This window comes from Cariama cristata, unplaced genomic scaffold, assembly GCF_000690535.1.
Source record: "Cariama cristata isolate BGI_N322 unplaced genomic scaffold, ASM69053v1 scaffold8692, whole genome shotgun sequence".
Classification (NCBI taxonomy): Eukaryota; Metazoa; Chordata; class Aves; order Cariamiformes; family Cariamidae; genus Cariama; species Cariama cristata.
The window spans coordinates 19065-44135 of record NW_009602057.1 but is presented as its reverse complement, the minus strand read 5'-3'; the positions used below and the strand labels follow the sequence as shown (position 1 = coordinate 44135).

At 39.3% G+C, this 25071-nt stretch overlaps 1 protein-coding gene across 1 annotated transcript in view; it reads left to right on the top strand.

Moving 5' to 3' along the window:
- The first annotated feature begins 7 nt into the window (after nt 1-7).
- TAF4 (TAF4 RNA polymerase II, TATA box binding protein (TBP)-associated factor, 135kDa) overlaps nt 8-25071 on the top strand; it is a 39987-nt gene continuing 14923 nt past the window's right edge. The window contains exons 1-5 of the mRNA XM_009694569.1: nt 8-314; nt 2265-3350; nt 21660-21826; nt 22357-22476; nt 24234-24353. Of these exons, the coding sequence (XP_009692871.1) occupies nt 281-314; nt 2265-3350; nt 21660-21826; nt 22357-22476; nt 24234-24353 (1527 nt within the window). The 5' untranslated portion in view covers nt 8-280. The remainder of the gene's footprint in view (nt 315-2264; nt 3351-21659; nt 21827-22356; nt 22477-24233; nt 24354-25071) is intronic.

Genomic DNA, 25071 nt, shown 5'->3' with positions numbered 1-25071 from the left:
GGCGGCGGGCTCGGATCTGCTGGATGAGGTTTTCCTGAACACGGAGGTGGATGAGAAGGTGGTGAGCGACCTGGTGGGCTCCCTGGAGTCCCAGCTGGCAGCCTCCGGCCACCACCACCAGCACCACAAGGCGCAGGAGCCCCTGAGGGCCGCTGGGGGGCTGCTGGGGAACCATGTTGTGAGCAGCAGCAGTAGCAGCAGCAGCACTAGCCCTAGCCCTGGAGGAGTAGTAGTAGGAGGCAATGCTAATGCCCAGACAGAGAGCAGCAGCAGCAGCAAGATGGGACTGAGTGCCCCAGAGATCACAAAAGCAGGTAACATGGGCAGGGGTGGGGGGCTCTGAGGGAGAGGGGCCCTCCCCTCCCCCCACTCCCCAGCTCCGGCTGCCTCCTTCCCTCACTGCTTTCCCCCCTTTTCCCTCTCTCCTCCTTCTCGTTGTGGCAGGAGCGGGAGTGCAAAGGGTGGTATCGATCATATGGGGGAGAGCCTCCCCTCATCATGCCCCCTCGGTGTGTATCCGCGCTTCTGCTCCCTCCCCTTTATTTTCCCTCCTCGCTTCTGCTTACTAGAGGGTGTTTTATCATGTGTGGGGGCAGCCTTCCCGCAGAATAAGCCGGCAGTGCCCGTCCGTGACTCTGCCGGTCCCCTCTTCTTTTCCTGCCCTTGTTGCTGGAGTGTAAAAGGGCTCTCTCGATCTCGGGGGCTGAGGGAGGCAGAGCCCACCCCCTTGGTAATGGCTGTGTCTCCCATGCCGTCTGTGACTGCTCCCCTTCCCTTTCCAGGGGTGGAGGTTATGGGGGGGATTCCCTCTCGATAATGCCGCCTTAGCTGTCTGTGTAAATGCTCCTTCCCCTCCCCCCTTCTCTGTTGCTGAAGTGCAAGGGGGTGTTATTAATCATGACACCTATTTCCTGTAGAGGAGGAAGCGAGGGGGGATTTCAAGGGGAGGAACTCCCTCAAAATGCTTCCCCCCCCCCCATCTCCCTGCCTGGATATTCTTCCCCCATCTCCTCCCTTGTTCTGGGGGCTTGGAGGGGGCATTCAACACCTCTCGTTCCTCCTCTGCCCTCAAGGGGGTGGTATCACAACACCGGGTCCCGGGAAGGGGGGGAATTCAGGCCACGACACCCCACCTTGTACAATGTCTTCTCCCACCCACCCCCTCGTAGCTGTCTGGGAATATTCCCCTTCTTCGTGCTGTGAAGATTGCAGAGGGCTGGTGTGAAGACTGGGACTAAGGGCTGGCTACATGAGAATGGAGGAAAGCTGTTTTTCAAGGGAATTAAAAGGAATGTCTCCCCAGAATCTCTCTGCAATTTCTCCCCTCCCCCCCTTTTTTTTTTCCTTTCTTTCTTTCTTGTTGCTGAAGTGTGAGAAGATATTACAGACCCTCTGTTATGATTAATGAAGCTCTTCTAGGAGGATCTCCCTAAGCTTTATAACATGCATCTCAGTATCTGTCTGTCAGTACTCTTTTTCCCATTTCTGTCTCCTTAGGGCCAGGACCCGGACTGTGTGTGATTGTACTTGTGATAACACCAGGCCTCATCGAGAGACATGAGGGTTATTCAGGACAAGAAGCTACATCATCTTGTCCCTTCTCAAAACCGACTTTGCCTTTTACTCATTTATTTTTAACTATCTCTGGCTGTGGCAGCTTCAGATCCAGAAGAACAAATTCTGTAATAAAGTGAAGGTGTCTTCTGGTAACCCGCTCCAGACCTTGCAGTACTTCTTACCTTGTTTTTCTTTCCTTTTGCTTTTTCATATTTTGCTGTTATTGAGCCTCCTGATCCAACTGACTTACTCTGTAGGAGCTGAAAGGATTAGAGGCTAACATGCACTAGGCATAGGGAATATGTCTTATTAACGTGTCTTCCATTGCCGTTTTTCCTTCCTTGGTGTTGCAGTCCTGTTGCTAACTGTGATGTCAGGCTCTAGAATGGGGAAGAAGTCTTAAGATGATCTTCCCGCTCTCTACCCTTGGTTCATATCAAATCTGTTCTCCCTATTTTGTCTTACTATAGTGTTGAAAACAAGGGTGTTACAATTAATATTGAATCTGGCAGTCTTTGGTGGGAAATTAGAGGCTTCAAGATAATGTCCTCAAAGCCATCTTCAGTTTGTACTCTGTCCCGTTTTCTTGACTCCAGGCAGGCGGCCTGGGAGATGGAGAAGACTTCGTGATGAGGGAGAACATTCTGTCTTCGCTGGACTTCTGTTCTTGCCCGTTCTCTCTGTTTAACGTTGTTGTTGTTTTGCAGGGGCAGGAGGAGTGCAAGGGGGCGTTATTAATCATAACACCAGGTCCCAGACTTCAGCTCTGGATGGAGCCACCACAACGAGCACCAGCACCACCACTGCAGCAGCAGGAGGATCTGAAGTCACTGCTGCTCCAGGGACCCTCAGTCAGGGCAAATCGGTGGTTATCAGCACCATGGCAACTGCCTTGTCCACCAGGAATGGCAAGATTGGGACCACAACAGTGCAAACTTTGAATGGGAGTAACGTGGTGATGAACTCTCACCATACAGGAAGTGCTGCTTTCTCCGGGACTCCTGTGACTGCTAACCCCGCTTCTGCACCTGCTGTGGCCCCTCTCGTTAATAATGGACCTGGATCTGTGGGGAAAGGAAATACTGTTAATGCTGTTTTGCCGTCAGCTTCCAACACTGTCATCCAGACTTCTTTCCTTACTGCTGTGTCCTCTGCATCTTCCCCCTCGCCCACAGTTATCTCCTCGCAGCCACCACCAAGCATCGGAACTGGGGCACCTACAGTAACGCTTGTGAGGCCACCGATTCACACCACAGGACCCACAGTAGCTGCAGCTGGTGCAGCCACTCAGAATGGGAGCAATACTGTGATCAATTCAACCATCAGTGTGGGGAGTTTTCCTGCTGTTGCTACAGCCACTGTGGGATCTGGAGTTTCCCTCCAGACATCGCTTGTGAACAGCCAGTCTGGTTCCACTGTGCCAGCAGCTCCTGCCACACAGGTCATCAAATCTGAGTCTCCTAAAACTATAGTCCAGGCCGTATCCCAGCAGCAGACGCTGGCTACTGGTGGCCAGCCCAGTACTACAGGGGGTAACATGATTATTGGGCAAACTATGCAAGCTGGGCTCTCCAATGTTGCTCCCAATCCTGGTGGGATACCTCCTGCAGCTCCTGGCACCCCCACAGGAATGGCTAAAGGCACTGCCAATACGGTGGCACAAAGTCTGCCAAGGACTCCAACAGCAACTACGAGTGGAATCAGAGCAACTTTGACTCCTACAGTTTTAGCACCTCGTTTGCCTCAGCCACCTCAGAATCCAACTAACATTCAGAATTTTCAGTTACCACCAGGTAAGTAAGAGGATTGAGGGGTTTTATTTTGGAAGTGTATTTCTTGCAGGGAGGAAGGGATCCAAGTAAGATTTTTGGCTGTTTAATTGTGAATTGTGGAAAAGGCATTACATTTAACAATGAGAATCGTCTGGTTTTGAGTAGTAGCACGGTAGCATTCCACTACTTAGCGTATGATTTTGGGTGACAGAAAAGTCTTTTCAGCAGTAATAATTTGAAAATAATTCTGCCTGGTATCTTTGTCACAATGTGACTGTAGATGAAGCTGCAAACTGCCAAAGCATGACAATGGAGTATTATCAAATGAAATGTTGCTATTTCATTTTCACGTAAGGCATTTTGACTTTTAAGGCGGTTTTGTTAGTAATTCGTATAACCTTTGCATGCTGTTCAGTTCCCTCTCTGTCCCTGCGTGCCCCCAGTACCATAGAGCACTCATAAACAGGGAAGCAGCAGATGCAACACAAGAAATTTACCTTCTTTTGCTTTAAATACCTTCAAAGTCTGACTGAAAAAATTCACAGATTTGAAGCTTATGATCATCTTTTTAGTCACTGGGGTTCTGATACAAAAGGCAGTCTTCCTATGTCCTTACCTCACCCTGTTGTGTCTAGGGTTGCAGCTTTTGTAGTAGCTAGTCTCATGCTTAGTGCTGAGCATCTCTGGACAAGGGATCTAGTCCTGAACTCAGTGGGTGAGTCAAAAGCAGGATGAGAAGCATTTATTTTCTGAGAACTGTTCTGTCATTCTGTAAATATCCTAGATTTGGAGATTTAAGGTTATATATTTGCTGTTATTTTGAACCAGGCTTGTACTTGTATCCAGTTTCATTTTTAACTGAAAATACTTGTGTGAACCTACACATACGTTTTGTGTCTTTTTGATAATATATAGTAATAGCTGTATCCTTACTATTCACTGTTTTCTGGGCAGTATACAAAGAATGACTAATTAATCAGTATGGAATGAAGTCAGTGGTGGTTGTGTATCATTTGTTTCAATTGGTCTTGGGAAAAATACATCTATTGAAACTCCTAACCAACCTTAAAGCAATGCACCTGTCACATAAGGTAGATCAGAAACCGTGCCGTGTTACTACACACCATCTTTTTGTGTAATACGCTATTTATGGTATGTGAAGCCATATAGTTTGATGAAGTCTGTCATACGTTCTGTGTATCTAAGTTCTAACTGGCATAAATATTCCTCTTTTTTTTTTGTATAGAAGATTATTCCCTATACAAGTAATCTGAGTGATACATGTTGCTGATTGAAAAAATAGCAGTAAAATTGAGACCTTGAAATTCCGGTGCTTAATTTGAAGCTTGTAAGTTGATAGGCTGGAAAAGCCTTATTTATTTATTTATTGCCACAGTGTATCAAAGGATTTTTCAGGTTTACAGTCTATTGCCTGTATACCTACATTTTCACTAATACTGCATTATAAATGTGATTATGCAAAAAAGACTACTGTTGAGTCCGGTGGGACCTTTTTTCCAGGTAGCTTGATGTTTTCAAACTGCCATAGCATACTGAAACGTGTTAGTCTTAGAAGCAGCGTTGCCAGTCCTTAAGCATAATTGGACCATAAATTGCTCCTTTGGAGGTCTCGATAGATCAAAGTAAAACAATATAGGTTCTATACACTTGAGATTTTTTATTAAGCACAGTTCTTGTGTGTCCTATGCTTTAAAATATATTTATAACTTAAAAAGAATAGCATGTCTTGAAATAAGCAAGTATACGTGACTGAATACATAGGCATTGGAAATTGGGTTCTTGCATGGTAAGACAGACTTAATATTGGAAAGGATTTTTTTTTAGTGGAACAGATTATTTTTTTTTAAATCGCTTCGGTTTGCATTTTTATACTTTGTGAAAGTAGGCAACTTTGAAAATGTTTTGCATAAAGCATTTCTTACAGAATGCTTAGGAACTGATGGATGGTGAGCTCTTACAAACATGTCACAGGTGTAGGGGCTAAGCACCTCTGAAAGTCTAGCCACATGCAACTGCTTTAATCTTTAGTAGACTGCATATACATTCATAGTGAGAGGAGAATAGATGACTGTGCTTTTGAAGTTGTATTTCAAATTACAGTGTCATAGGCCAGATTTTTAAAGGCAGTTTGGTAGTATGAAGCTGCAACTGCTGTGCCTGTATGCTGTGCATCTACTGTATGCATCAAATTTGCATTCACAAGTTTGTGTTTTAAAAGTTAGTAGCGTGTGCTAGTAAGAGTTTCTAAGACTTGGTGCTTAAAATAGCTTGAGATCATACACTGCATGTTGCTTTTAACACCAAGATTTACAAACACTTGGAAAAAAAATTCTTATGGAAGGTTTGACCAATTAAGCACCACATGTTTTATAGTTATTTTCTTACCCTGAATTACTGTTTCTGGCTCTCCAAAATACGGTTACAGTTTCATATGTAGGGGAACAATATAAAGTGTCAGTAAGTGTTATTAAGCTGGGACTTGAAAATTAGAAACCTTGAGAGGTTTCAAACGTTCTCTTAAAAAGAGCATATGGAAAGTAAGCTCGATGAACGCTCTTTAAAATATATTACTTTTAGAGTAATGCTTTGTATTGCATCAAGGCAATTGTGCAACCAACATTGACTGACCAAATTAGAGCTGTTTGAAGAGCTAATGGGCTGTAGTTGTTGTGACCTTACTGGATTCTGCTTCTAAAAGAAACTGGACTATTCAGAATATCTGTGCATTAATAATGGTTCTCTGCTGCTGACATCTTTGAGGAAGAGGACTGTTGTGCTTGGTCTTTTTTCAGAAGCCTGTGTTTGGAACTTTGTGGTCCAGTTGGACAGACCTGGGTAATGAAGGTCCAGAAATGACCTTATTTATAGCTTCTTAGCAAAGACATGAAAATATTGTCAGATGATTTTCTAGGGCGTGGGAACACAAATTTCTCTTTATACAATACTGCATTAAAGATGCAACATCTTTTGAAACTGTGACTGACAGTAAATTGTATGGAGTTTTTGTTTCCAAGTACTTCAAGCAATAGTGTGAAATGTGTTGTGTACAATAATATGGTAAGAGGTAGGAAAATTAATGGGTTTGTTAAAGCATTAAGTCAGTTACAGATGTTAGAGATGCTCAGAAAAGTCTACAGAAAAGTGTAACTGAGATTATGCCCTAAGATTAATCTTTTGCAATGTAAGAGTTTGTAAAGTGTTTAGAGGTCATTGCTAACACATGGTAGAATCATCTTGTAAAACGACAGAACTTGTGTACTTTAAAATCACTTTTCAAAATACTATCTTCTCCAGCAATGCTGTAATACAATTTCAAAACTAACACCTATAAACTTATGCTTACCTTAGCAGTATTGTCAACTTGAAGGTTCAAAGCTTTGGTTTCTGTTCTTCCAGATGCTTTATGTTGTTAGTCTCTTCTGCTTTATTTTTATGTACAAGCATCTCATAATAAGCTTTTGAGGTACCTGCTTAAAGAAGGGAGCAGATTGGAGAGAGTGCTGTAGGTATACAGTAAGAACAATATAGAGCTGGTAGGTCTGGACAGTTCTCTCTAGTAGCTTAGGTGAAACTGAAAGCTAGAAACCTTCACTTCCCCGTCCTCCTCTTTTCCTTTGCCTTCTGAGTGAATGTTAGTACTTATGAAAATTTACTAGCTTGATCCTAAAGACTAACTTCCCTCCCGCCCCCGAATAAACAAGATTCTTCCTGTTTGAAAATAGCAGATAGGATTGTTGTCTTTATGTAATTTTTTTGCTTCTGTCATCATGACCAGTATTCTCATTAGCAGTAATGCAGTTGTGCAGCTGTAGTAGAACTGGTGTCACAGATATGTTTTGCTTTGTGTGTAATAACAAAACTTCTTTATTACTTTCACAAAACTCAGTGGGATCTGCCAGTAGCTGATGATAGGGGATGAGACTAGGCTTCTTCATTACTTTCTTTCTGGAGGGCGTCTCATGTACCATTTCTGTGGTGATTACAGGATGGACCATTTCCCACCTGTAAAATTGATGGGGCTTCTTTGAAAACAGAACGTTCCAGAGTTCTGAACAGTACTGATGCAAATGACCTCTACAGTTGGTTTAAACTTACTGTTGGTGCTTTATAGAGGCAAAGGGTAGCTGGACGAATATTGGTGCTGTACTTTGCAGACCCTGGAGGATGGACTGCGTTGGTTTGCACGTCCAAAGTTTTCTTCATGGCCTTAGAGGCTAGAAACTTCACTTGGTGTTGAATGGAAGCTTAACTTTTGTAGAAACTGATGATTTTTAGCTTGTGTTAGCTCTCCAAGAATGATTCTAACTTAGACCTTGATTATAGTGACTTTAAGATGGAAAAGCCACCTGAACACATACTTAATTTAAAGCATGGGTTCAGGTCCTTTTGACTTCAGCAGTCATACTTTTTGGAGCTGGAGTCACTGAATAAATAACTTTGCAGGAGTAGTTCAGTTTCCTTCAGTAAGGAGTTGGGGTGCTAGGCTGTCGGGCAAAAGAGAATGGATAGAAAAAGGAGAAAGGTGACAAGCTGAGAAGAATCAGACAATCTTCATTGTAAAACAATTTGTGTTACTTTTTTCATACTGAATGTGGCTTTCTTTGGGTTACTTGAAACGTGCCTACAGTAACTAGGAATATAAATAGATGAGGAAATCTACAGACTTCCATAATACAAGAAGTAGAGAAAGGAACAGAAGAAATACTATGAAGTAGTGGAATGTAGTTGTTTCTATTTCTCACTGACTAGTAAGCATGTTCAAACATATCCTGATTATAGTTTCCCTGTATGGTGCATGTGCTGCCAATATTATGCCTGTTGACTGTGTTGGCATGGCTCTATTTTCTTAAAAATAATGTCTGTAATGCACAATGGTAATAGGAGCTTCTTATAGTACTTACAGTATGTTTTATTTTCAAAGCATTTTACAAAACTTAATCCTTGCAACAAGCCTATGTGGTTGGTAAATAAAGTAGTATGAACTCTGCTTTAGAGCTGGAGTAAGGAGCAAATTAGAGAAGTTCTGACTTGCCCAAGGCCATGAGGGAATCGATATTTTGCCAAGATTAGAGCTTGAGAGTCCTACACATGGCGCATAAAGTGGTATCTCTCTTTCTGAAAGATAACTGTGGATCTCTTCTGCAGAACTGTTCTGGGTGAGGGGTGGATTTTATGTTCAAATCATGCATCAGCAAAAGGAACATTCTGCTTTATTTGAAATCTGCTACATCAGATCTGCCATATGTCACCAGACTGAAAGTTGTGTTTGTTCTTATTGCAACTTTCATAACTGAGGAATCCTGCATGCTTAAATTTCTACCCCAAGGAACTTAAGACTCAGAGAGCTGTGCAGTAGGATTTTTTTTGTTTTTGTTAAAATGAGTGTCATGAGGTGTTTTGCACATCTGGTAAGAGTGTCTCTTTAAGTGATGGGATCTAATGGGAATATAATTGTGATTCCCTTAGTCTATGAAAGCTATTAACTTTGACTACATATTGTTCAGTTCTGTTATGGAAAATACTGTTGTTCCCAACAGCCTTTGGAAGACCATGCATGGATTTGTTTCATATATCTATTTGCACTTCAAATTGTGGTCTTTCTGGCTTTTTTTGGGGTATCACTAGGCTTATCAAAGTTGTTGATCAATGACCAGGAGCGAGTGATTTATTTCTTTTGAGACGTTTTGCACTCTGCGACTCTGGAAGTTACATGGTGTTTCTATGTTCAGTGAGCTAACAAGTTTTCCATCTCTGGAAATCTATATGGGTTACTTCTAAAATGCAGCGTCTTGGTTTGAGGACCACAAATTTGGATGCTGCCCAGGACTTGAATCACTTACTAACACAGGATGCTGCAGCAAAGTTAGCAACCTGAGATGAAAATGCAACAGTTTAGGGTACTGATAAGACACAAATTAGTAGGTATCACAAACTCTTTTCAAATGAAATGTTTTTGTGTATGAAAACTCTTACTATTATTTGTCCTCTCTGTTTTGGGAAATGATGTGTAGATAGAATCCTAAAAAAAATGTATGAAGTATTTCTGGAACGCAGTTAAAAATACTGATATTAGCCTAACTGGGTTTTAGCAAAGAGAAGATACTGACTTGTAGAAAGTTTTCTTTCTGGCTTTCTGTTCTCATAAAAACCGTGTGATCAGATACTGGGAGCCTGCTTAGTAGGAACTGGACATAGGAGTGACTTAAGAACACAGCACATTAAACATTTTTTTGTTTCTATATGTAGTTTTTGTCAAAAATACTTGAAATCAGCGTTTTTATCTGGAAATAACTAGTCTTGTCAGAATTGTTCTGTGTTGAAACTTTATGAATGTTTATAACTCCATTTATCTGCTTGAATCTGCTTCTTGAATTTGATGCCACTGCTTGATGTTAAAAAGAAGCTTTTGCCAGTTGGAAGACAGTAGTGTTAGCAAGTTTAATTTTTTTATGTTAGGCATGTTATCTCTTGTGAAAGAAGATTTGAAGATGTAGTGGCGTGAAAAAAAACAATTTTGAAAATTGCGTTTCTTGCAACTGAAGACAATAATAGAAAGGAATTTTTAGTCATGCTTAGTAAACAGTTATTTCAGTGGTATTATGAACTGTAAAGCTGTATGTGAAGGAAGGCCGAACTCTAGAGAGAGGATGTGGCACTCACAAGTTACAAAGGGCTTTTTCTGTGCACGGCCACAGGGATGTTCCTGTGTACAAATAGTTGTGTGATCTCTGAATGTTGCCAAAGTTTTCCTGGTGCGCTTCTGAGACCGAAGCCTCAGTACGTCTCTCCCTTTGACAGGTTGCACACAGTTGTTTTACAGAGACAGTGGCTGTGGGGATGTTTAGGCTTTGGTTTTGTGTTTTTATAAGATGTTAATGCATTAACTTTAATTTATTTTTAGACTAATTAAGGTCTTGCCTAAATGCAAGAAGTTGTGGTGTAGTTATACTGATACAGGCTTCTTGAAAGTTGTAAAACCTTTCTTGTCTGGATACTGGTTTTGCTGTATCAGCCCTCTTGCATACTGCTTCCTCATAAGAGAAGAAAAATAGCTTATACAATAAGTGTCTTTTACCATGATATGGTTATGTCCACACTGGAGGTTGTACCACTAAATTATTGTGGCAAAATGGTCCCAATTCCAGCTCAGATGTTGAGAGAACCATAAAAACTGTACATAGACCAGGCTGTAACTGGACAGATGTAAAAACTCTGTGATCACTCGTATTTCAAATTAGATGTGGCTTTTTTTTCATTGAGAACATGGACACATGAATAGAGCAAAAAAAAATTTTTTTTAAGCTTTTAGGACAGTTTTACCTCAGCTCAATCTGGAAATTTTTACCAGAGTTCTGTTCTGTGGTAATTTCCTTCCAGAAATGCTCGTTGTCTTCTGGAGGTACGGGTATCTCAAGGAATCGAGAGCCAAGCTTTTACCACAAAACCTCCTGTCTTGGAGTAGTAATCGTCAGGTGTCTTTAGCATAATATTTAGTGTGAACTGAAATAATTGTCCTTGAGGCCTTATTTATGCCTTTAACTCAGAGATTTTTAAATATAGAATACTTTTTAATGAGAACAAAACCTTGATTATTATCACTATATAATGGTATAGATTATCAATAATCAAGAAAGAGGTGATAATCATAAGAGATTTATGCAACTGTGTCCCGTTTCTGTGGTGAGATCTGTACAGGCAGCATTCAGCACCTCAGTAGAAGCTGTCTTAAGGCATTGTGCAAATGTAGATAATCTTTGACTCTGTAACTGTTGTCAGGCTAGAAATAACATTTTAAAAAGATGAGTTTCTGTACTTGTATTACCAGTGATGAGAAAGTTAACACTTTGAACATAAAAGACTGATTCTCAGCAAAGTGCATAAATAGGTTATAAATCCTTTTACCCAGGGACAGTCATTTTGCTGTGTATTTGTACAGGAATTAGTGCAAGGTTCAGTTCAGCTGCCAAGCTCTTTTTGTGGGATTTGCAAAAGTGTATTGATAAAAATTGAGTAACTTCTTGTCAGTGTAGAACTCTGTTTATAAATTTGAGCTGTAAATTATGAACACTATGTGTCTTTTAATTTTCATGCTTTTTTCCTTAAAGCATTACTAAAATATTTTTTTCACTAACTCACTGTAACCAGTACCTGGACAGCTAGTAACATAAAACTTGCATCAGTATGTAATACTATTTTACATGGCTAGCGTGACTGTTCTAAGATATGTATTGAATCAAGTAAGTCTCTCTAGTAAAAATGATCCAACTTAACATTATAACTTGATTAATACGTGCTTCTGCCAGTAGTTGAACTGTTAAAAGCCATCACAGTGCTTTTGTACAGAATAAAGCACATGCTGGATAGACTCTGTACAGACAACCAGTATAGATTCAGATGAAAAATGTGTGCTGTAGATAATCAGAGTATAAACAAAAACTAAGCAATGAGGTGTGGTGCCATGCTCTAGTCTTTCTGAAATGGTTTGAGGGGGCAGCGAGGCTGTCGTAAGCTGTTTTCACACCTTCCTTCAGTTTATTAATCAAATATTTCTGTAAGGGAGGGTTAGATTCAGTGCCTCTCTCAGAATGTAATAACATCAGGTACGTTCAGCCTAAGTGGTGGTATGGCGAGTGGGACCAGTTATACTCACATGAGTCAGAAGTACCAACTCCAAGGAGTAGCGCTGAGGAATTGCAGCACCTGTAGCAAAAGAGTCAATGGGGGTAACCAGAAGAGTGTTTGCTGAGTGATCAGTGGAGGAGGTCAGAAGAAGAGATCTGGAGTAGGGGGGCTGAGAGTGGTTAAACTGTGTCGAAGTTTATAGAAAAGCATGAGGAACTGTTAGTTTTTAATAATCGTATCTGCAGTCATGTTTGCAGTAGTAGTAAGGGTGGATTGGAAGAAGAGATGAGTGTTCATCCCATGAACTTCAACCTCTTATTTGCTTTCATTCTTCCTTTTTTCCAGTGTATCATTTGGTTTTCTTTCCTTCCCTCTCCTTCATGGGGGAGGGGGAGAGAAGGCACTAATTATTTATAAGTGTTAGTCATACCCAGTCATTAAGCTTAGTCATTACTCAGGACTGTGCATTTGATGATTAGTAAAAATCAAAACGAGACTTGATTTTGTTTAAACGCTTTCTGAATTCAAGCTTACAGGTGTGAAAATACTTTTGTTTCTGTGTTCAGACTAACTGAAAAAGCAATGCTGGTTAATAAATGTTGCTATTAGCCAAATGACATGTAATACCATGTCCACGTTGATAGTTTGTATTTGAACTCATGGCCATAGTGTTTGGCATGTTCTCAAAGCAGAATAACTTCTGTACCGGCACTGAAAGAGTCATAAATGTGCAGACTATTTCTGCAGAGGAGGATTTGAAGGGAACGTTTCCATTGAGGCTGCCCTGGGTAGCTCTCAGCCAGTGGAATTGTCTAACGTGGGGTCTCCACAGCTCCAGGTGAGAAGGTGGCATCAGCAAAGAGTTTTGTTGCTGCTAAAATTACGAAGTGTATATAACTAGAGTAGGGATTCACAGTGAGGACAAATTAAAGAACTAAGTTTTTTTAATGGATTTTCATGTATTAGTTGCTTTAGGATGTTGCTTTTTGAAGGAAGATAACATGTATTTAATGTGTCACTCCTCATTAAGTATTTGTGTGCAGACTGTGGTAAATGCAAAGTAGCTTGCCCGTTCCCGTTTCATCAGGTGCTTGAACAGCAGTAGTGTCAGTATGCCTTGGTATAGACAGGCTGTTTGCCAGAAATGAAGACTAGTTGAATTTTAAAATCTATTTAGAATAAGAGGTCAAAAGAATTAGCAACATTTTATTTTGTGTCTTCCTTTCTCAAAAATAAATCTGATTTTGGTATAATTGCATTGTTGTTTGATGTAAGTATATTGAAATTAATGGCAGAGCTAAATCTGAATTTCTTTGAGATCGATAATTAATTGGTTTAGCTCTCGATAGTGTTTTTCTTCGTTCTTTCTGCATCAGACTAAAGACAGATTTGTGTGATGATTGGGTTGCAGTTTGACAGAGCGCTCTGGTGTTTTGGCTTTGTATGCTTGACTAGAAAGGAATGCTAACACACTTTCAAGGAATATAGCTTTCCAGAATCATAGAATGGTTTGATTGGAAGAGACCTTTAAGATCATCTAGTTCCAATCCCCCTGCCATGGGCAGGGACACCTTCCAGGACACCAGCAGACCAGGTTGCTCAAAGGCCCATCCAGCCTGGCCCAGAAAAGTCAAAATAGTTCCAAATCGCATTGTTGAAGCATTTGTCAATTGTTGCTATATAAAATGATGTATTTCCCAGAACACTTCCTACACACATTTTCAACTGAGCAACCTTTTTTTCCATATGGGGTCACAGTTAAATACAGTGGCTTTTTGGCATTCCAGCATGACGTTATTCCTTTAGCTATATTCTTAAGACTTGTGAATCAATACTTTACAGATTATTATCATCTTCACTTTTTAGACAGTACAGTTGAGTTCTGTCGTTAGAAACTGAATTCTTGCATAGTAAGAGTAAGCAAAAGCTTTTACTATGAAGTTGAGTTTGTTTTGTCTTTTGACTCTTTCGTAAGAAAAAACAAAAGCAGTTTTTCATAATGTGAACTTGTGTACTTGGTCTGTACAAAATACATTTTCTATGCATGGCAGTTCAGGATTCTTGATGATTTTTGAGAATGTATCTTTCATCTATGTTGACAGTAATCATAAATCAGCTGTTCAAGAGTTAGTTTTCACAGACCATTACTAATGATTAGTGTGTGCAGATTGGGCATGTGGGGAGAGTGATGATAGGCAAATGAAGTGCTGTAGTAAACTAACGCTGTACCAAAACTTTTAGGCATTGTATCTGGGTAAAATTTGACTTTATTCTAGAGTGACACGAGTTGAAAAGTGAAAGGAGTGATGTACTTTTGTAGCTCTGTAGTAAGTTCTTGTCCAAAACTCTGTGCTGTGCCAGCCTTCACTATGGTGTAATGTTTATGCCTGTCAGGAGAGACTCCCAAGTGTTTTGTATTAGAGATGCTCTGAAGCAACACCTGACAGTCATGTTTTTTCTTACCAAGTTGTAGCTCACTTTGAGCACAACAGGTGCTGAATGTTTAACAGGCACCTTTAAGATGTGTTGAGCATGATGTGCACTCTGTGCTCTCAATAGAATTGTGTGCAAAACCTCAGCATTCCTTGCTTTAGGGTGCCCGTTATTCTGAAACAAGACGTGAGGGAATCTGGTACAGTATCTCAAGTTGCTCCACTGTGCTGGACAGCTCTATCACGGCCTGGCAATTTTACGGCTTGTAGACCTGCAACTCGGCAGGGAACATACCTACTACTAACTCATGTTTGTACAGGCTGATCTCATCTGTGCTAGTGCAGTGCAAGCACTTCTGGAGCAGGTGAAGTCACAGGTAGTCGTGGGTTTGGTTTTGGTTAGCTGGTTTGCAGGAGCTGATACCTGCACTATGTAGACTTCTCCGTAAGCACTATGGTTATCCTTGTGGAGTTAAGATGCCTTTATAGAAGTCACAAACCAACCACATTTGTTTATGAAACTCAAGAGCCTGTATCGCTGACAATGTCAAAGACTTTGACAGGTAAGTTCAAGTAAAAGTTTTTTCTAGATCGGTTGTGCAGCACAGATCACTTAAGATTCTAAGCACCTAAACTAAGACTGCGCATCTAATGTGGTGGTGCACATCTCTCATCAGGTACAAAATAATATGTCTTCTGTAACATCTAATGCACAGCTATGTTGCCATTTAAAGTTCTGTGCTATTCATCTTGATTTGTAATACTGTTTCTCATGAGTTGGTGTATAAATTGTCCTTTATGAGCTGCGACATGTCTGCTGGTTTATTACAGATGCTCTTTGACATTTGTAAATAACTTTAAATCTGCTAAAAGTTGTCTTGTGTTAGGGAAGATTCCCTTAGTTACCCGGATTTTCATGGAGCTGCAGTGGACTAGCAGACTTTGATAGGTTCTTACCTCTTTTCCTGGCCTTTTGTTCCTATAGGGTGAGAACTTTGTCGGGCGGGCCAGTTATCCTAAGAGGAGGAATGGTGGATTGTTGGACAGTGTTGATGTCGGTACCAGGTTACTTTTCTGCAGTAAGGGACCCTATCGTATATATCACTTCTGCTGAAATTTTTTCCAGTAGTTTGTATAGGCAGCTATCCTTTTCTCCACCTGTCTCTCCAGTATTCCAGCTTTTTTGTGTTGGGAAAATCTTAGAAACTTTGTCTTTTTATAAAGACTTTGTCATGACAGGTTTTCTGTATAACCTGATCCAGTCATCTACAGAGCATCAACTCATCCCCTTTGCTTTATATGGTTTTTGTGGTGTGTATGATTATCAACTTGCATAACCTTACACACACTTGCTTTCCTTTTTGTTGGAACAGAATCTCTTCTGACAATACAGAAGGGATACTATTATAAAGCTTTCTTCTGCTAATGTGGCACAGCCCGCTTATGATTACTCTCAGATTTTTTTGCTTGCAGCATCTTCCCACAAATGAGTATGTACTTGAGAGCTTAAGGCACAAACTGCTTTGACGTTAAAATAACCTCTTGGTGAACTTTCCTGGTAGATCTAGTTAGAATTTGAAGGTGTCGGTGGACTTTATGAACAATAACCCTGTGTTCTAGAGATGTTTGTAAGGACTTTGATTTCCTACACCAGAAGCATCAATCCTCTAGTTGTTCTTTCAGACTTGGGTGTTGTTTCTGAACATCAGCATGTGTGTGTATTAAAGGTGATTCTTTGCTGCCTAACAGTGCTCTCTGACCCTAACTGTTTTTTCTCTGGAAATAAAGTTCAGTTACTTTTTTCTTTAAGAAGAGAATTTCCTCAGGAGACTGGAAAAGGGTATTCTTCATGCAATTACGAGATCAAACATCCATTAATTTTTCTGTCATGTCTCAGCTACTGAAAAAATAACTTATTAAAAGTTTAGGTTCCTTAGTAATAGTTCTGAAGTGATCTGGATTAGATTATATTGTGGGTAATGAGCAAAATCTATAAGCTTGAACCTTCTGTTCTTCTCTTCAGTATCTGCATCAGAAAGAGAGATGTTGTCACTTGTGATCTGGTAGGATAATTTCTAGGTTTTACATTTCACAGGTAGGCAAGAGTTTCATTCTTGCATGCTGGTATGCCCAGTGACAAGCATAGGCATAGCTTTTTATGGTCCTCATGTTAGGTCCTTGCTAACTGTAGATGAAGTCTTTCAGTATGTCACCTACTGTATGAATTGAGTCCCTCAGAAATGGACCATTTCTTCTGAGAGAGGCTGACACCTAGAAATGTTGCTGTTTGAGTGGCTTCCTGCTAGGTATAGTTGTCAGAAGTGGCGATTTGCTGGACTGTGTATTTCCTCAGAACAGTAATCTGAAGATGCCTGCTATATCTACAGAAAGTTTTAACTCTGTCATTGGGAAGTCCAGCTCCTATAAATACTATTAATCTAGGTTTACCAGCAAAAACTGGTAACAAAACAGGAAACTTTTGATTTGGGTTTTTTGGATGTAGAGGTTCTCTAGCAGGAAAGCTGTATGTCTCAGGAGTTCTGCAGATAATCAGAGTGGTCTGCAAAGGCTACAAAATATTTATTTATTCTTCCTTTATTATTCTGATAATTTTTTTTCTTTAGTCTTTGCTAAGCCAAGCCATGTTTCAAAGAAAGAAGGAAGAGGAAGGCATTAGAAAAAAGCCTGGTTTGTGTTTTTCTGATGTGTCATATGGCCAGAACTCTCCACTTTTTATTCCAGTGCATGATTTTGCAAGTTTTATTAATTAAAAAACCAAACCAAACCAAAACACACACCCCCCCCCAAACACTCAATCAACAAACAAGAAACCCCTAAGCACAACACTTTGTAGATGGAAATGCCATTAGCAAATGGAAATGCAAAGACAACACAGTGTACAATCTTGCAGCTACATCATATAATAATGAACTTTTGCATCCAAACACTCTCGAAAATAAGAGAGATCCACGAAGGTCTCCACAAGAGGAACACGTGAGGTGACCATTCTACGTGTCAGGAACACAGGTCTTTTTGGCATAAGGAGCAATCCAACTCAATTTTGTTAATCCTTCATTTGGAGCTGAGGTGAATTGTTTAATTCAAACTAAAATATGAGCCTCTTTCGGGATTCTCTTAAGCCTCTAACTTCTAACAAAAATGCTAATTAATTTTAATTTTAATCAGTTTTTTAATGAGAGACTTGGAAAGAATGCTTGAATGTTTGCATTTTTAATAGTGAATATGATTTTAGAGTACACTTGATCAGACTTTCTAGGAAAAAGAAGGCAGAGAGATACTTAAAATGGCCAAGTTTTATTGTCACCTTTTTCTAATTGAACGTTTCCAATTATCTTTATTAGCTGTTTGGTCTCAAATAGTGATTCATCCATTTGTGGAACAAAAACCTGGATGGTAAACTTGAAACTGAAAGATATTTTTCTTCCTTACTTTAAATACGTTGCTGAATTGAATTAGAGAAGTGAGATACCTTGGTACAATTCTAGGTGTCTTCTAGTACCTGCTAGTCATTTCTGGTCTGGTTCATACAGCATTTGCACCCTTATGCATTGGAGTTTGAGATCATGGTACTTATCTGTTTAAAATACAAGTTTTGGAACATAAGAGAGAGAAATTATTTGAGTTTTTTTCTACACACGTGGCTGTCAGCCCCTCCTTTTTTCCATTGCAATGAATCAATCAACTGAGAGGTGGTTAATGTATGGAGAGAGGGGGCTGTTATAGTCCTGCATTGACTTTGTTTAGAAGCAGGAAATAAATGGGACTTTCTTTTTAATTCTTAATCAAGTTAGCTCCAATGAGCTTTCTGAACTTCACTGAAAATCCACTTAATGCCAGCTTGGGTATAGTTTTGGGTTAGTGAATTTCTTTTGTAGCTAATTGGGTTGGAAAAGAGTCTGTAGTTGGGCTGGGGGAGAGAAGCTGTGAGCAGCTCCATCTCCCTTTTTAAAGAATTCTCAAGGCTTGAGAGGTGTAAAGTGTTCAGTCAAAAAAGCCTTGCCCTCACACTGTATTACTGGTGAATTTCTGCACAGAAATTTCAGTAACAAAGTTCATCACGATCTGAATTTTTACACCTTTTCTGAAATCACCCATATACTAACAAGATGTAATTTCAAGCAGGTAAAATGTCTTATATCATCATACCATGATTAAATTTTATGTGAGACTAGTCTGATGTTTGTAACTGTCTTTATGTCTGTATATAGCCCATTAAGTGTGCACAGCAATTTATTTATCAGTGGTAGACCCTAACTTAAAGGCATGTTAAAAACTATAAATTGAAAATACTGCATATCAAATATGAGTGCAGTATAAAAGAACTATTTAAATATGGACAGATATGAGTGTAGCTTTGCATGAATTGCTCTTTTATTATGACTTCGATACTTGAGGGAAGGTTCAGACTTCCCATAGTTAGAAATCTAGCAGGATAGTGCTTGAGTTTGAATTACAAATGATTGTTTTGTCTGTCTGCTGCCAAAAATTGGATTTTCTTGATATGTTTTCTGAAGCTCACATTAATATGCTTTTCAACTGTCTCTTTCAACAGTTGTGCTATGTTAATGTGTAGGCATGTTCTGATTTTTGCATGTAGCTCAGGGAGAATATTTCATTGTTCAGACATTGTGCTTCCTCTTGAGGGTTAGTCAACCTTCATTTTGTGGTTATCTCCCTTCTTTTCTCTCTTTTTTTCATTCGTGTTTTGGGGAGCAAAACCATGAGTTGACAGTACTGGTGTCCCGAGGGGTGGTTGTGCTGTTGCAGGACACTAATGCGTAGTGCAGACCCATCCTTGAGCCTGATGTGTGGATTGAGCTGGAGACTGGAACAGGTAGCGTAGAGCTGTGCACCTGTGCCTGGTGCTATGAAGGTTCTCATACGCAGGTGAGCTGCCTTGGGTTGGCACTTTCAAATAACTTTAGTCACTTTTGCATTGAGAGAGAAGTTTAAAAAACAACCAACACCACCTCCCTAAACCCAAACCTAGAGTTAGTGTCTCTTATGTTGCTTCTGGAAGGAAAAAATACATAACTCTAAAGAATCTGGATGGTACTATAACCCTCGAATATCCTAGGGAGCCCCAAAAATGGTGAATTTTAGGAAGAAAGTTTCTTATGGGATATCAGTGTAATTCTGTGACGTTTAAGGGCTTCATAAAGCACAGGCGTATATAGTTGCATTGGGCCTTTTCAGTTGCTAGAAACTAAATGGTAATCAACAAGCCTTAATATTTGACATTGCCTTGAAAACAACTCCTCTAATCAGACTTCCACTGAACTGATGTTTTCAGTTATAATAATATGGAAGATTTCCACTGATTCAGTGTTTAGCTTCTTCAGCTGATTATTATGAGGGATGACAAAAATGGGCAACATGAGTTCATTTCCCAAGATTTTGTGTTTGCACATTGGAAGAGGATACCAAGTTGTTTTTGTGCAGGAATGAGCTTAATGTAGTAGCAAGTCACTCTCTAGTCTTTAAAATATTGAATTTCTCCATTTTTTTTTTTGTCAGTAGTCCCCTCCCCATAGTGTGAGGCTGATGATGAGAAAGTAGTGATGGTTCTAATGAGCAGCTGATGGGATCAAGCTCTATATTCACTATTGAGGTTTTTAAATTTCTTGTAAGCTGTGTGGTGGTGGTGTATGTCTTTGCTGCTTTAATGAATATCCTTCTCCCTACGTAAGTTACAGAAGAAAAGACTTTACTTTTTGGAATGGCTTGGAAAATTTTTTTTTTTGGACTTGACAGCTGAACTAAGTATTTATTTCTACAGTCTGCAAGATTATAAATAAACTTTCCCCTCTCCTCCTTTCCTACAGAAAAACAGTTTGAGAATATTTGTTTCTAGATATGTCTTGTCCATAGCGTGTTGTGGTCCCACCTTAACACTTCTAAGTAAGTCTCAATGGCAAGTCACCTATTTCATGTAAACTAGTTTAACGTCTCTTTGTGACTCTGCTTCATTAAAAGAGAGTTAATGTAGAGAAGGTAAGGAAAAAAATAGGGACAAATCAACTAATACGATGTGTTTTTCTTTTGAACTCACTTTTGTAGAAATCAGTATATGGGTTTTTGCAGTTTAACACTAATTTTCAAACAGGCCAAGAAAACTGTTTAAGGCGTTTGTTGTCTGTTTCAGCACTTCATCTGAATAGAAAAGCAAATAAGAGCTTGATTCTTTTGAAGTAGTCATGCTCTGAGATGGTATAGACCAGATCTCCAGATGCTGTTGGGGAGTGTGTATAGGCTTTTTATTCGCTGAACAACACTTCAGAAAAACTTTCTGATTCCAGTAGTGCCTCTTGATTTTCATGGTGAAGTTTCTTCCTATAGTTGGTTGCTTAGAAAGGTGAACTAATTTTGAGTGCCCAGTTTGCTGCTTTTGGTGGCTTTTTCAGTCAGGGCTGATGAGGTCCTGAGGCTCTCGTGGACTGACTGAGGCGTGCTGAATGAATGAGCTCTTGGAAAACAGTTCATGTTGTCCAGATCCTGTTTGTACCTTCAAGAAAGAGAGACTATCATCTGAAAATACGCCTGTTAAAATCTGGTTCCCTATAGCTACCCAGTGGGGTTAAGTCTATTGATCTGAGTGGCTGAGCAGGGAACGACTGCCTCATTTCCCTCTCCATTTTATTTTTCTTTTGGGGTGTAACATGGCACAATGCAGTCTGTTGCAGATGCACATGAGAAAGATTATGATTTTATAGCCACTTTCATTACTAAATTTGTTATGGGAAATTAATTTAGAACTTAGACAATTGTGTTCCAGTTGATGGTGGAGCCTGTGTTTGTACTTATTTTTTTTTCCTTCTTAAAGAAAAACGAGCAGAAATCTTACCTAATGGCAAGATTTTCTTTTATTTGCAGTGTTTCATCAAACAAATTTCTTAGTAAAGAGCAGGTAGGATTTTTACATGATTGCTACTTTTAACCTCTAGTCACATGAAATTTTTTGGTTGGGGTGAATATGACTCATTGTGTGTTCTGATACACACCATACTGAGCATTTTGATAGAGAAAGAGTATTTCTGTAATTAAGCTATTGTATACGAAATGTGATAATGCAACTGAGTATTTTGCTTTTATTCTAAACAACTTTTGTTAGCTGTATAGTCCTTCAACAGTACATTAAGTCCATGTAGCCATCTTGGATAAGAAAACCTGACAAAATATGTGCTTTTGTATTTGAAAGGGGTGTATGTTTCTTGACCGATTTCTTTTTTAACAGGCATGGTCCTTGTACGTAGTGAGAACGGGCAGTTGCTGATGATCCCTCAGCAAGCCTTGGCACAGATGCAAGCACAGGCACATGCCCAGTCTCAGCCTCAAAATACTATGACTCCTCGTCCTGCTACACCTACCAGTGCTCCTCCAGTGCAGATATCGACAGTGCAGGTTAGTTCAGTGATTTGTAGTGTTAAAAAATGTAAGATTTTTTTTTTTTCCTGTGAAGAACACACCAGAAAGTAAGGTATGTTAGATTTGAAGAAACCATTGGTCAAACTAGTGCTACACAGGCTTTTCCACATGGTATAGGCATTGTGTTTTGTTCCTAATTCTGTTGTAGTTTGGCTGTTACTCATCAAAAATATTTTTACCTAACTGAACGGCGTTAAGTTTGAAACTGTTTGATACAAAGAAGACCATTCAAGACCATATATGGTTAACCTGTTTTTTTTTCCCCCAGAGAATCATTTTTCTTTATAAAACTAAAAGAAAAAAGTGGATATGTATATATGTATACTGAGATCATCACAGTTGCATTAAGTTAAGACTAAAAGTCCTTCTCACAGGTTTATAGTAGTCCAGATGCGTTCTTTTGTATGTAACAATGACAACTATCCAGAGACAAAATACTAGATAAGGTAGGTTATGTTCAAATACAGGAACTAATGTGTTTGGTGTTTTTTTTTCCTATTCCCCAGGCTCCAGGAACGCCTATTATTGCACGACAGGTGACACCAACTACTATTATCAAGCAAGTGTCTCAGGCTCAAACAACAGTGCAACCCACAACAACGCTACAGCGTCCTCCTGTTGTGCAAGTGAGTTTGTAGAAAAGTAATGTATGCATGACATACATCACTTGGTAAGATTAGCTGGAAAACTACTTGACACTGCCAGAAATACAGGAAATATAATTGCTAAGTGCATGGAAGAAATAGGTACTGGATTATCCTTTCCAAAACATTTGCAGATCTCAATTTACTGTATATTTTGGATGTATATGTATAATTTTTTATATCTATATTATTATTATTGTTTCATATTATACCTATATGCATATATTCTAAAGGTATTCTATTATTAGTTTGTTTCATCACAGAACTGACTAAAATAAAATAACCTTTATGCTTTCTGCCTCAAGAAAGTGACACCAGTTCCCTTTGGATTTGGAGCTGTGATGTTATTCCTGTGATGGATCTGTAGTCCTCTGAATTCTGCAGCAAAATTTACAGTTACAAAAAAGACTGCAGTGGTAGCCTTCTCTTCCACAAGCCTTCTCCCTCTTACACGAGTCTCTCCGCTTTGGCCTATGTGCTTAAGGAGATTTTGATAACTCAAGAATAAATAGTGGTTTCTTACTATGTGGGCTCTCTTCTGTATTAATGACAAGCTTTCTTGTAGATTGATTTATTTATTTATTTTTAGGGGTGGTGGCAGGAGTTTGAAACACTGTGCAAGTGTGAAATTCTCCACATGGCTTCCAGGCAACAGTGATACAATATGATTGCTGTCGCCTAATCTGTTTCATTGTGCCTTCTTCATCCTTTGAGTAGACAGGATTAGAGCATTTTAATTTAAAACATGCAGGTTTTGCTATGCATCCAGTTAACCTTTTTCCCCTCAGAGAGCATTTGCCTATGCTAGTGATCTTTTCAGATCTAAGAGTTAATTTACCTAACTGAGTTGCCTTAATTTGCACTGCTGTTACACTGGACAAAAAAAAAAATAAATCATTCCATCTGCATATTTTTTTGCTGTAATGAGCATACCATGGACTTCATTTATCCTGATTTCAAAAAATGAGAGCAATTAAATCCTTGTCTCCTTTTCTGTCTCCCAAAATACCAATGAAAGTTAGCTTTGGCAGCGCTGGAGCCTCTTTTCTTGTGCATCTTTATATAAAGAGCAAGTTTAGAAATGATTTGTTAAAATCCAGAGAGAGCTAGCTTTTGCTTGGTAAGAATCACTGTCTCTCTGATTGGGTTGTCATTAGTAATTAGACGGTGTTGGAAATCCATGAATGAACTGCGTACGTGAAAAGTTCTTGTTTGCAATGCTGATTCTTTAAAGGCGGTATACCTGCTTTGAATTACCAACTTGTCTACAAAACTAGAAAAATGTTTTGCCCTATTTTTCGTCAAAAAGACCTAGATAAGACCTGACCTTTTGTGTCTGTATTGCCTTTTTTGAAATTCTTCCCTTTGAAAGTGGCATTTAAGGCAACAGGCAAAAAAAAAATAATATTGCATTCACAGCAATTTAGTACTCATTTTAACTGTGTTTTGAAACCACAGGGTATGAGGGTATGTTTATGGTATTATTTTGCCATTTTATTCAGTAAGCAAAAGTCATGTAATTCTTAATCAACTTTTAGGATTTCAGTTTTTAATGTGTAGTGTTTTGTGCCATCTGGTGGCTCGCTCTTTCCACTGCAACAGATGCCAGATGAGTAACTTCTTTTTATAGTAGCTGTGAAAGGTGTTCTGCTATCCTGTGGCTCAGTTTCTGTTGGTTCAGGAAAACAGGTTTTGGTATGTTCTAAGTAAAATAATCTTAATGTTTGTATCCTCTGCAGCCTCAGATTGTTCTGGGTGGTACTGCACAAACAACTACGTTGGGGACAGCAACAGCTGTACAAACCGGAACTCCTCAGAGAGCAGTGCAAGGAACAACGGCAACCTCTGCTGCTGCCACAGTAAGAAACTGAGCGCTTTTAGAACCTTTTATCTTCATTCACATATGCATGTGTGCATGTATGTGTATATATGTATACATACACATAAACAGATCAGAGTGGAGAGTCGTAAAGATGTGGGACTTCTGTGAATTTACTGGTCTTGAAAAGGTAAACATTTAGTAGAACCGTATAACTTACAAAGTGTGAACACAAGTCACTTGAATTTTGATGGCTGTATTAATTTTGATTTCTGTAACAGTTTTAAAACACTCCTTTTTTAAAAACATATTAGCTGTATATTACAGAAAAGTTAACTATTCAACAATGCAGAGTCGAATCAGTATGAGAAGGGTTAAGAAGTTGTCACTGACTCATTCAAGATACATGTTTCCAGGCCTGCAAAACAGGGAGAATCTATGCACTACACTATGCTCTGGGAAGGAGGAGCTTTGCTATTTGTTGTCCTGCTAAAATACATGTTTTCCCATACATAATGTGCCATTCTTAAAACACTTGTGTTTCCTAACTTCATTAAGAATCATCATTTATTAAATTTTGGTAGCAAACATGTACGATACATATGTATATATGAAGCAAAATAAAAATTTTGGTCTGATTATGTCTTAAGCAGTAAGGAACATGAATCTATAAATAATATTCTTCAGTGATGAACTAGAGAAGGACTTTATTTCTCAGAGTATATGGTCAGATCATGTATTAAAAAGAGTTTATCTTC